General features: G+C 43.8%; 1 protein-coding gene across 1 annotated transcript in view; it reads left to right on the top strand.

Moving 5' to 3' along the window:
• The window catches only part of MARCHF6 (membrane associated ring-CH-type finger 6), a 2,699,933-nt gene that overhangs the window by 2,196,592 nt on the left and 490,999 nt on the right, over window positions 1-12,342 (top strand). The window contains exon 27 of the mRNA XM_044064887.1: window positions 11,766-11,947. Within this exon, the coding sequence (XP_043920822.1) occupies window positions 11,766-11,947 (182 nt within the window). The remainder of the gene's footprint in view (window positions 1-11,765; window positions 11,948-12,342) is intronic.

Below are 12,342 nucleotides of genomic sequence, written 5' to 3'. Positions count from 1 at the left end.
CTTGGATTCTCTCTCTGAGGTGTTACTGTGGCCTTTCCAGTTGGTGCAGGTATTTGGAGAGGTACATACCAAATGAGGTATTTTTCCTCAATTGGCCTAATGAGGGAAGGAGTACAGAGAGGTAATAACCTTTTTTTTTCATGGATGCAATCCCTTTACTTATGAGATGAAACAAGTAAAAGGCTTTTTTGACCACTGCCGCTACGTAATTGTCAAATTTGTGAGTGTTTTCAGCTTGTGTACCCAGGTCTCTCACCAAAGTTTGTGTGCTTGGGGGTTGCTGTTAATGTGTTTATCAGTAGGGACTATGTTTTTGCCGAATGGTTTGATAATGCATTTTACTTGAGGCCAAGACTTTAGCTTCAGTCATTTGTTTCCGTGAGGCCCTCTTGAAGTATGTTAACATCATTTGTGGAGTCAGTGACAGTGCCCAATTTAGTCCGCAAACTTGGTGAGCCACAGGCATTTTGTCTTTGGACCTGTGAGAACTAGATGCCAAACAGGAGTCGTCCCAGGACGGTTCCCTGAGGGACACCACTAGTGACAGGTCTGATGTGGGAGGTGGTGGCACCTATTTTGACCTTGTGGGTCCTATCATTGAGCCAGTTGGCAACCCATTTGATGAGGTAGGGATTTACATGAAGTTGTGTTAACTTCTCAGTGATGCCTGAGTGGGGGATTGTGGCAAAGGCTTTGACCAAGTCAAGATAAGCTGTATGTACTCACTTTCCCTCATCCAGTGCCTTGGTGACTGTCTCAAAAAAGTCAACCAGGTTAAACAGGCAAGATCTGCCCTTGATGAATCTGAACTGGCTGGAGTCAAGTGCTTGGAGATTGTCTATGTCCTTGTTTATGAGGTTGGTAGTAATACACTCCATTGCCTTACAGATCAGGCTTGTCAGGGTAATGGGGCGATAGTTTCCAGGGTCAGTAGTGGCACCAAATTTTTGCAAAGGGATTTCAGTGGCAGTTCTCCAGTCTGCTGGAATGAAGCCTGTTCTTTGGCTGTGGTTGAATAAGGGTGCTCAATGGTGAGGCTAGTTCTGGAGATGCTGCAGAATAGAGCATGGGATGCTTTCAGGTCCAGTGGAAGTTATGATTTTCTTCGTGTTTCACTGTTGCAGTCATTACATTTGGGTAATCTGCTGGCAGGTTGCCCTCAGTCAGCCTGACTAACAAAGTCTTGGGTCCTGCATCGGTTGCTGCCCCTTCTTCCATGACGTCAGGTCGTCAGGGGTATAAAACATGCAGCCGACACCATTACATCAGTCTTTCTTACCGTGCGGTGGCCGAAGCAGAAGCAGTTCGCAAGTGCTGGTCGGCTGACTCCTGAAATTTTCTTTTTCGAGTTTCAGAACCGAAGTCTTCAACTAAATGCTTAGTAGCCCATTGGGGAAACTTTTTCTTGCTCCTTATCAATGTCAGTAAAAGTTAATTGCATTATTTGTGGGAAGCAAATACCTCATAAGGATTTTCCTTTGTACTGTATTGCTTGCCTAAGCCCTGACCATGATGTACCTTGCTGTCGGTTTTGTGCTAAATTTAATCAACGCACTATTAAACGTCTGTATATTTTTGCTTCTAAATATTTTGGCTCACGATTTAATTTTTCAGAAATGTTGTCTGTTAGCAATCCAACTACCAGAATACCTAAAAAAACGCAAAGAAAAGACTGAGACAGACCGTCGAGGTCCACAACTGATGACAACGCTTCTCCTAAGCCAGTTCACTGGTAGTCAGTGAGGTGCTTTCGCAGCCCCTGATGCCCGCTTCTTCTGATTTGCAGGCCTTTACTGTGACCCATTCAGAGTCCGGTATGCCGCGTGATGCTTCAATTATGGAACCCGCGGATGTCTCTACCTTAGATGGGTCCGGAGCCGCTGTGCAGGCACTGGCTTCTGAGTGTGTTTTCAGGCCTACAGATTTGTATATTAGACCAATGCCATCTTCAAAACTAAGGGCAAAATCTAAATCTTTGTCTAAAAAACTGACGCCTGGGCCACGTGTGCAGACCCCTATGCCTAAAAAAACAAATTATCAAAATGCCTGAAGATTTTATTACTCTGATCAGGGGTTGCCAACCCCCTCCTCCTAAGAGGCCTAGGCAAGACATTGATTATGAATCTTCTGAACAGGATTCTGTTTCTTCTGACTCTTCCATTGAACAGGATTTGTCTATACTTACTTATGAGGACTCTGATGCAGAAGATTCCATTCCTTCTGCTTCTCCCCCGGAGGATTTTTCTTTTGGGGAAACTTTACATACCTTAAGGGAACATTTTCACTGGGAAAGTCAGGATGTCTCAAAGAGGCTTAAGGATTTTCTTCTTCTTCCTTGGCATAGGCATTTGGCTATACCTCCTGTTCTTGACTTTGTTGATTGTTTTTTCAAAATGTAGTATGGCTCCTGATTCGCTGCCTCTGACTCCTTGTAAGCCAGACAGATACTGTAGGGTTCCTGACTCCCACAAATTCCTTTTCAAAAATCTTATTACAGATCCTGAAACCATTTCTCAGGGTCCCAAGGGCATTAAGGCCTCTACTGCTAAAATTCCTACCCCTTCAGATAGAGACTCCAGGGCGCTGGATAGATGGGGTAAGAAGGTTTACGCTTCTGCAACCTTGGCAATCAGGGCTTTAAACTGTCAATTTCATATGCTTAAATATCAACAGCATATTACAGAACTGCTTAAACAGAAAATTATGTTAATTTCTGTGTGGAAAATAAAGATTTACAGGATTTAATGCATTCAGCTGAACAAGTTGGATAGCATACTTTACAATGTAGTTTAGCCTGATCATGTTAAAGCAAAATTGTTGGATGCTCTTTTACAACAGGACTGTATTTTTGGTAATAAGGCTGAAGAAGTTTTAAAAAAGATGGAAGATAAAGCTAAATCTATGCAAACTGTGAAAGATTTCTTACAAGTGCAACCTCCAAGATTTAGTAGGCACTGGCCTGCTAAGAACTGGTCCTTTCCGGTTCCTTTGAGAGCCTCTCAAGTCAAAACCAGACATTCCAAAGGCTCCAGGTTTCAGTCACAAGGGACCTTTAGAACAAAACAATGGGGTTCCTCCACCTCCACATCTGGAGCCATCAAGGCAACTCCATGTGGTAAACAGTCTCAATGACTTCCCTCTACACTCACCAAGCACTTATCTTGTAGCCGCCCCTTTGGGGGGAAAGCTGGCACTTCATGCAAGAAACTGGCAACTTACAACCGAGGACAAATGGGTTGTAAATATAGTATCCCAGGGATACAGATTTCATTTCCACAAATTGCCAATCCCAAGTGGATGGCCAGACCTGCCCCCAAATCAGTGGGCAGAGGCCCAGGAACAAGTTCTGTCCCTCATGAGCATGGGGGGCTATTCAACCAGTACCAGAAGAGGAAAAGGGACAAGGTTTCTATTCAAGACTTTTCCTGGTACCCAGAAAAGACAAATCATGGCATCCAATTCTGGACTTTTCTACTCTAAACACATTTCTGGACATTCCAAAATTCAAAATGCAGACTCTTCAACAGTTACTTCCTATGCTAGGCAGAGATGCCTGGTTGGTAACTCTAGACTTAGAGGTTTACCTGCATATCCCAATCAGGGAATCTTGCAGACGATACCTCCGCTTCAAAGTAGGCTATTTGCATTACCAGTTCTCTGCACTGCCCTTTGGCTTATCTACTGCGCACAGGGTCTTCACAAAGTGCCTGGCTCCAGTAATTGCATTTTGCAGGCAAAGAAATATTCAAATATATCCATACCTGGACGATTGTCTATTTCAGGCAGAAAACAAAGACATTCTTCTAAAGCATCTGGTGTTTGTAAAAAAGGGTTCTAACTTGTCTAGGGTACACCATAAACTAAAAGAAATCAGAATGGTACCCTCTCAAAAAATTACATTCCTGGGTGCAAGCTTGAATACAACTGCTCAAATGGCTTACCTTACGCCAGAAAAGCAAATTCAATTGTTGACTTTAAACAGGTGGCCACAAAAACCCTGCTGTCTGCAAGACAAATTCTGCAAACCTTGGGGTTCATGGTCTCCTGCATTCTTCTAATTCCATATGCAAGACTGCATATGAGGAAACTTCAGTGGTACTTAAAAAGTTTATGGAGTCAACATTGTCACAGTCTGGAAACAATTATTCCTATCATTCCGTGCCTGCAACTAGAGTTCCTATGGTTGGCAGAGGCCTGCCACCAAAACAAGGGACTGCCATTCACTCCACCCCCTGCCGCCAAACCCTAACTACAGATGCATCAGACTGTGCTTGTGGGGCTCATCTGGCTGGGAAGTGCATTCAGGGCAAATGGAGCACAAATCAAATGCACCTTCATATCACTCAGCGATGCTAGCTGTACAGAATGCACTGACAGCCTTCAAGGACTACCTTCATCCAGGACAATTAATGATAGACAGACAACACCACAGTTATGTGGTACATCAACAAGCAGGGGGTACACATTCCTACCCCCTATGCAGACTAGCCATGGCATTGTGGAACACGGCCTTGACCTATCAAGTACAGCTACAAGCTCAATCCCTGCCCGGAAAGCTGAATACTCTGGCAGACGAATTAAGCAGAAATCTCATGGACCTACACGAATGGAAACTGGAAACACAGATTTTCAACATGTTGAAACGCAAATGGGGGAGTCCAGACATTGATCTTTTTGCCTCACCCCAGAACTATCAGTTGGACAAGTTCTCCACAAGAACTCATCACAAAAAAGCTTGGAAATTGGATGCTCTATCATTCAGCTGGAAAAACCTATCAGTCTATGCTTTTCCCCCTCTGCCTCTGCTCTCCAAAGTTCTACTAAAAGTCAAATAGGACAAACCAAAAAATGATTTTTATTGCTCCAGACTGACCTTGCCACCACTGTTACCCACTCCTGTACAATGTGTCATACTTTCCACCGTTGCACCTGCCTCAGAGACCTTACTGTCTCAGCAGAACAACCAAATTGTGCATACACAGCTTCAAACTTTGAATCTTGCAGCGTGGCTAATCACCTAAATTCACCCTTAGCATCCCTCAGCAAACCTGCGATGGATGTCATTTTGGAGGCGAGAAGGCCTAGTACTAGAAAAATCTTATGCTGACAAATGGAAAAGATTCTGTGCCTGGAACCAGTCAAAAGGAATAAGAACAACAGCACCCAGTATTCCTCAGATTTTACAATACTTAACTGAGATGCTTCACAAGGGCCTGTCTTTTTCTTCCATAAAATCCATGCCTCTGCCATTTCAGCTCATTACAACACAGAACCTCCCCTGTTCTCTCATCCTCTGCTAAAGCAGTGTCTTAGAGGGGCCAGAAACTTAAGACCACCCAGGAGAGCTCCAACCCCTGCCTGGGATGTCAATTTTGTATTGGAAAAACTCTCTCTCCCTCCTTTCGAGCCAGCTGCTACTGCAGACTTAAAACTTCTCTCCTGGAAAACAGATTTCCTTTCAGCAGTCACTTCAGCTAGAAGGATTTTTGAATTACAGGCTCTTATGGCAGTGGAGCCTTTCATTATTTTTCATGCAGACAGGGTGTCTCTCAGGACCAGTCCATCCTTCATGGTTAAGGGTGGTATCCAATGTGGCTCTTAGACCATTTATTTGCCGACTTTCTTTACCAATCCACAGAACAAGGGGGAGCGAATTCTGCATTAATTGGATGTACACCGACAACTTAGATTTTATTTAAAGAGGACAAAATCTCTAAGAAAATCTGAACAACTTCTGGTGGCATCTGCTGCAAGGTCAGAGGGAAAGGCTATTTCAAAGCAGACTATTTCCAAATGGATAAGCCTTTGTATTCGTTTCTGCTATAATCACCATGGTAAAACTATCCCCCAGCGGATCAGATGTTCATTGTGCATACAGCTGCAGTCATAACAGATGGGTTCTCCTGCCGTCAGGCGGGTCCTCGGTCGGCCGAATTCCAAAGTCTAGGTCCGGCGTCGGTTGTAGTCGCTTCTTCCCTGACGTCAGTGCAACAGGGGTATAAAGGAACCAGCCGACACCATTTTCTTCACTCTTTCTTGTCGCGCAGTGCCCGAAGCAGAAGCAGTTCGCAAGTGCCGGTCGGCCAGCTCCTGAGATTATGAAAATTTGGAAACCGAAGTCTTCTTAAAAGCTAAGTACCCCGTTGGGGAAACTTTTCTTGCCTCAGACCGATGTCAGACAAAGTTAATAATTGTATTTCTTGTGGGAAGCAAATACCGCATAAGGATTTCCATTCCCTCTGTATACCTTGTTTAGGCCCAGACCACGACGTCTCGGTCTGTCGCTTTTGTGCTACATTCAACATACACACTATTAAGCGTCGGGCGGAGTTCTCCCAGCATTATTTTGGGAAAGCATTTAACTATACTATGTTGTTGGATACTCCGACTCAGGTTTTGTCTAAAAAACGCAGAGACAAGGACTGACACACGAAGTCCGCGGCCTCTACCGACACCACGCCAAAGCCGACTACACGTGGTCCGGTTCTCAGCGAGGCGCCTACGCAGCCCCTGACTACTGACGACCTGTCTTTGACGGTGTCTCCTGTGCCTGAGGTCGCAGGCTCCTCGGCCCACACCCCGACTACAGATACCGAAGCCACTCTTTTTATTGAAACTCAGAATGTGGACAAGTCCACCTCCACTCAAGGTGTCTTCAGACCTTCCTCTTCTTTCTCCATCAAGGCTTTCACAAAGTCTAAAGCATTGCTGTCCTGCAGGGCTTATAGCTGGTCCTAATGCTGTATTAATCCATCCTCCCAACCATAGCTTTGGGAATCTACCCAAATGTAATGACTGCAACAGTGAAACATGAAGAACATAGTACAGTTATGTGCACTTGCCATAAATGTAGATGTTCGAGTGTATTCACTGTTGCAGTCCTGGTTACCCACCCTCCATCCCCCTGTTTTTCTCTTACTATACCTCTACTTTCTTTTACTGTGCTTAAAAGCCTTGTTAGTGTATTTGCTTTTGTTCGGAGGTATATTTGTTGTATTTTAAATTTTATATATATATATATATGGGTCTACTACTAATGCCCGAAACGACGATTCCCCGACGGAAAACTCACCGACGCCAGATGACCGACAGGTAAGTGTACCGACAGGGTGATTTGCCGACAGCGGAAAGACCGACAAGGGAATGTGCGATCGCGACGCGGTAAGTGTGCGATGGTGACGGAGTTAGGAGCGGTCAGGTAAGTGCTCGAGATTGTGGGATGTCGGGTTAGGCTGTGGGAAAGGTGAGTGTGTGTTCGGGTCGGAGGTATGGTCCGGGTAAGGTAAGTGTGTGCTAGTGAGGGACTGTAATTTAGGGACGGGTTAAGTGAGTTAGGGTTAGGGTGCAGGTAGGTGAAGTGTGCGTTACTGTCGGAGCTTGGGCTAGGGGTGGGTTAAGTGAGTTAGGGTTAGGGTGCAGATAGGTGATGTGTGCGTTAGTGTCGGAGCTTGGGCTAGGGGTGGGTTAAGTGAGTTAGGGTTAGGGTGCAGGTAGGTGAAGTGTGCGATAGTGTCGGACCTTAGGGTTAGGGCTTGGGTCAGGGCTAGTGTGTATGCTATGTAGTGTCGCGTGTTGTTTACGTTCCGTGTGTCGGTGTAATGGTGTTCAGTGTAATGGTGTTCGGTGTTTTGCGTTGTCGGGTTTGTGTGATGTCGGTCATCTGGCGTCGGGGAGTTTTCCGTCGGGGAATCGTCGTGTCGGTAATTAGTAGTCGACCCATATATATATATATATATATATATATATATATATATATATATATATATAAAATTTTGCTCCCTTATAATTTTACTCCCTATTTGGGGGGCACCTGACATCTGGGGCAAGAAAAATTGATGCAATGGCATCAGCTGCATGTTTTATACCCCTGACGAACTAACGTCATGGAAGAAGTGACAGCAACTGACGCAGGACCCAAGACTTTGTTAATCAGGCCGACTGAGGGCAACCTGTCAGCAGATTACCCAAATGTAATGACTGCAACAGTGAATACACTCTAACACCTACATTTATGGTAAGTGTACACAACTGTACTTTTTATGCCTTGGATAGGGCCTTTAACACTTGATCTTTGGAGATGTGAGGTGCGAGGTAAGTATCGGGGTATCGAATGGGCTTTTGGGAACTGGGGCAGGGGTATTAAGTTTGCACTGAACCTATCTGCTGGCAGGTTGGCTGTGTCAACAAGATCAGTTTATATTGTACTGTTAACTAATTCGGAACAAACCTGGGCTTTGCCATGGAGGTTTCTGACGTAAATGAAAAAGGCTTTGTGGTTAGCCTTTGTTTCAGAGGCTAGTTTTGATTCATAATTGGCTTTGGAGGTTTTCACTAGTGATCTAATTTACTTGTTGAGGCTAAGGAGGGAGTTTTTCCGATTGTGAATTTCTGCCTTGCCCTTGGACAACTGTTTCTTCCTTTTGTTGTAAAGCCTGTTGACGGAGGATGTCTACTACATAGGTTTGTGTTTCCTTGGAGCAGGTTTTAGTTCTGCTGGGTATGGCTGAGTCCATGCAGTTGTACAGGTGCTTGTATACTTGTATACTGCACTGGAGTACTGTTCAGCTTATTTGTCTACATCCTCTGGGGGGGGGGGGGGGACGGTGGTGTGAAGCTACTGATGCCCTCCCTTAGTTGTCAGTGTTTGTGAAGTTTTTCAGGTTACTGCTGAGGTGGGTTATAAAAGATAGAAACTTCGAATGAGACAATCCAACTATCTGATCTCACCAGTGAAGAACTTACTAATGGGGTGGTGCAACAATTGCCCATGTTGGTGAGAACCAAATCTAGAATCCCTTTGTGGGGGTGAGACAAGCTGGTCTAGTGCATTAGAATTGACAAAGTCAAGGAATCGTTGGTTGAGTGCATTAGAGCAGGAATAGTTCACCCAATTTATGGTGGGGTAGTTGAAGTTACCACTGATCAGGGTGTTAGGGGGTACCTTGATAAACTCAAGTAGGTCCAGGTAAAAGTAGTGGGTGTCCTGAGTCATGGAGGGGGCTCTGTAGCTGGCTATTACTTGGGTGAATGTCATGCCAATTGTCAGCTGCACCTGGAGAAGTTCTAGTGCATCATGCTGGCAAACCAGTCTGGACGTGTGCTTGTCTTTAATGAAAATAGAAACTCCACCACCCTTCGTCTTCCTGACCTCATTTTGGGGTCAGAATGTGTGGAATGAGGTATAACCTGTTAAGGCAGGGGTGCTCTCTGCATCCTTGAACCAAGTTTCCGTGACTGCCCAGATGTCAGCATCTTCCAGTGTTAGGAATGCCTCCAGTGAATGCATTTTCAGGTTAAGGCTCCTAGTGTTAAGCAGCATGACCTTCACTTTGCTTTTTGAAGGATCTTTTATGTTGGAAGATTTGTCCGTGGGACATTGTGGCAGCATTGTTAGGCTTAAGTTTTATTGATCAGTCAAGAGAGTTAAGAAATCAGTCTGTCAAAGAAATCTTGTGTAAAAGGATATATTTTTAACACAATTCATTCCCAAGCTATGGAACAAATTGCCATTGCTAGTAAGGGAGTCTAACATCATTGCAAAGTTCAAACATTCATCGGATAGAAATATTGGTTTGGCACTTGATGGTCCATATTCCTGAACAACCTTAAGGTTTCAACACTGGATAAACCATTACTACAGACAATGAATGGGGCCTTTCCATCATCAGAGAGTGATATGCCATGTCTTGGGAAAACATTCCCCATCTGGCCTTGAGAGCCATTGTAAGCCTAGTCAATTATCCCTTGTGAGACTCAAACCCTGCATCTTGTATTTGTAAGGCAAACACCTTAACCATTAGGCCACCCTCCCAACCCAATGGGTATGAGGGAGGTTTCTTACCATTTCAAGCTACACTCCTAGCTGACCAGTATCAGTAGTCTTCAGGCCACTAGCTTGGAAATGGTTTGAGGAGCCATGCTTGTATGTCATTATTTTTAGCCCAGTGCATACAGACTGAGGTCATACATCACACACATGTCCTAGGGAAGGTAAAGCATTGATATCTCGGGTGGACATCAGTGGTGACTATTCATTTGTCAGGAATACTGCAGCAGTGATCATTTGGAGATTTGTTATAAGTTCTTACACAGCTGTACTTTACAGTGCCCTTCAAGGTGCAGCTATGACTATCCACAGCACCTCCCCTCCCAAAAAAAAAAAACACCTCACCCTAGCAGAGAAAAACTGATCTGTCCTGCAGCAGTGGAGAGCACCTTTCATTCTTAAATATAATAGAGGTTACTTCATCCATGTCAGGGAAAAATAAAACTATTTTAGGCATGTCAAAGCCCCCAAAAGATAGAGGGACAACTCCCCCCAATTCTAACAGAGCTCTACAACAAGAGTCGATTCAGTCATTGCCAGCAGGATAAGATGGCACAGGGTTTTGCTAAAGAATTTTCATGGTTCCAAGCAAGGCGAGTACCTTAAGACCAATCTTGTTGTCAAGACTAAACAAGTTCCTTCACATAGCAAAGTTCAACATGTTAAACTTGCAAAAAGTACTGCCTGTGATCATCCAAAGTGCCTATATGGTGTCCTTAGACCTGAAATATGTCTACCTTCTCATTCCCATGGCCAAGGGATGCAGGAAATATTTTCATTTTCTGGCAGGAGGAATACACTACCACTTCTGTGTTTTACCATTTGGTTTATCCAGTGCTCCCAAAGTGTTCACCAAATGTCTAGCACCTATTATAACCCATTACAGAACTTCAGGAGTTCACACTTACCCTTACCTGGACGACTGTCTGATCCAGGGGAAATCTACCCTCGAACTTCGGACAACTTTTGCATATCACCCTGGATTGCTTCCGGAAGAATGAAAAACTTGAGTGGAGATCTAGGTGCCGAAAAAGACCAGTTTGGTTTGGTTCTTGCTTCCAGAAGGTAGTTCTCAGCCTCACCTTCTCCAAGTCCAACTACAGCCACATAGAAGAATGCTCTTTCTGGTCACGTAGATAGACTTAATGCACCAAAATGCCTTTTTACACCAAGACACACGGTCTCTTATTTGAAAACTTATCTGCAGAATCTTATAAAAATCAGACAGTCACAGCAAGGGAATTCCTAAAGACATTGGGTTACATGGCATCTTTTTTCTGGCCCCTGTTGCAAAACTGAATATGAGGAAACTTCAGTAGTCCAAAAAAATCACATGGAAATGGTGTCAACAGCCATTAGAAACCTTGGTGGCCATCCTTCCATGCTTAAAAAAAGGAACTCATTTGGTGGAAAAAAAATATTTTACAGAATGAAACTTAGCCTGAAAGCGGTAATCCAGAATGCTCTTGTCAGGACTGGTATTCCACCTGTGATCCAGAGGGTGACAGGACTAACTAGAAACAGAGTATAGAGGATTTGTCCAGGTGAAAATCAGATTAACTAGCAGATGTAGGAGACTCTGTCTCTCTCTCTCTTTGATACTCCCCCTGTGGGAATAATGGCCACCTTCTTGAAGTATCAGGTAGGTTATTCAGCTGAGATGTTTTCAACCATCTAACAATGGAACCCTTTCTCTGACCTTTCCCATATGTAGCGTCTGTTGGAAGTATTTTTCCATATTTCTCATACTTGCAAATTGGTAAATATGTGGTGTTGAATAATAACTACATTTCTCAGTATGAAATAATCACTTGGTATTAATTGACTTACAAAGAACATACCAGACTTTTCAGCTTTGAATTAGAATGGATGAGTCTAACTTATTTGTATCTTTAAAGTATCACTTTCTGATGTATTCATCTGTTTTGTTTCCATCTAGTATGTACTGGTCGTTGGTTGATGTCATTTTGGACTGGAAATGCTAAAATTCATGAACTCTATACAGCAGCTTGTGGGCTTTATATATGTTGGTTGAGCACTCGTGCTGCAACTGTTTTCGTAGCATGGATGCCACAAGGGCGTCAAGTGATACTACAGAAGATCCAGGAGTGGTCCATGATGGTAAGGCCTGTAAAAAAAAAAAAAAAAAAAAAAAAAAAAAAAGTTCCCACTTGACATATACATTGTCTTTTTCTGCTAGTCAACTTGTGCATCTTCTGTGGGTCTTATTTTACCAGTTTACTATCAAAAGCTTGAATTGCAGTTGATTGCACATCAGTTGATGGAAAGTACAGTTTCAAAGATGCACAGTGGGGAAGCTGAATACTTCAAATTCATGAAAGTAAAACATGATTCTTTATTATGAGTTCGGCATTGTGTATGGAGTTTGTAGTACGTTCAGGGAATTTACCCTTTTCCTCACTGTAGTGTTATTTTGGAGTTGGCATATATAATTTGCAGGGGGTGTGGGGGGACACAACTCCTTACATACGTGGTGCCCACCTGCAAAACAGTAA

Source organism: Protopterus annectens, chromosome 3.part0 (genome assembly GCF_019279795.1).
Source record: "Protopterus annectens isolate FY-2018-M chromosome 3.part0, PAN1.0, whole genome shotgun sequence".
Taxonomy (NCBI): Eukaryota; Metazoa; Chordata; order Ceratodontiformes; family Protopteridae; genus Protopterus; species Protopterus annectens.
The sequence above is the reverse complement of the archived record's forward strand: the minus strand, read 5'-3'. Positions and strand labels throughout refer to the sequence as shown.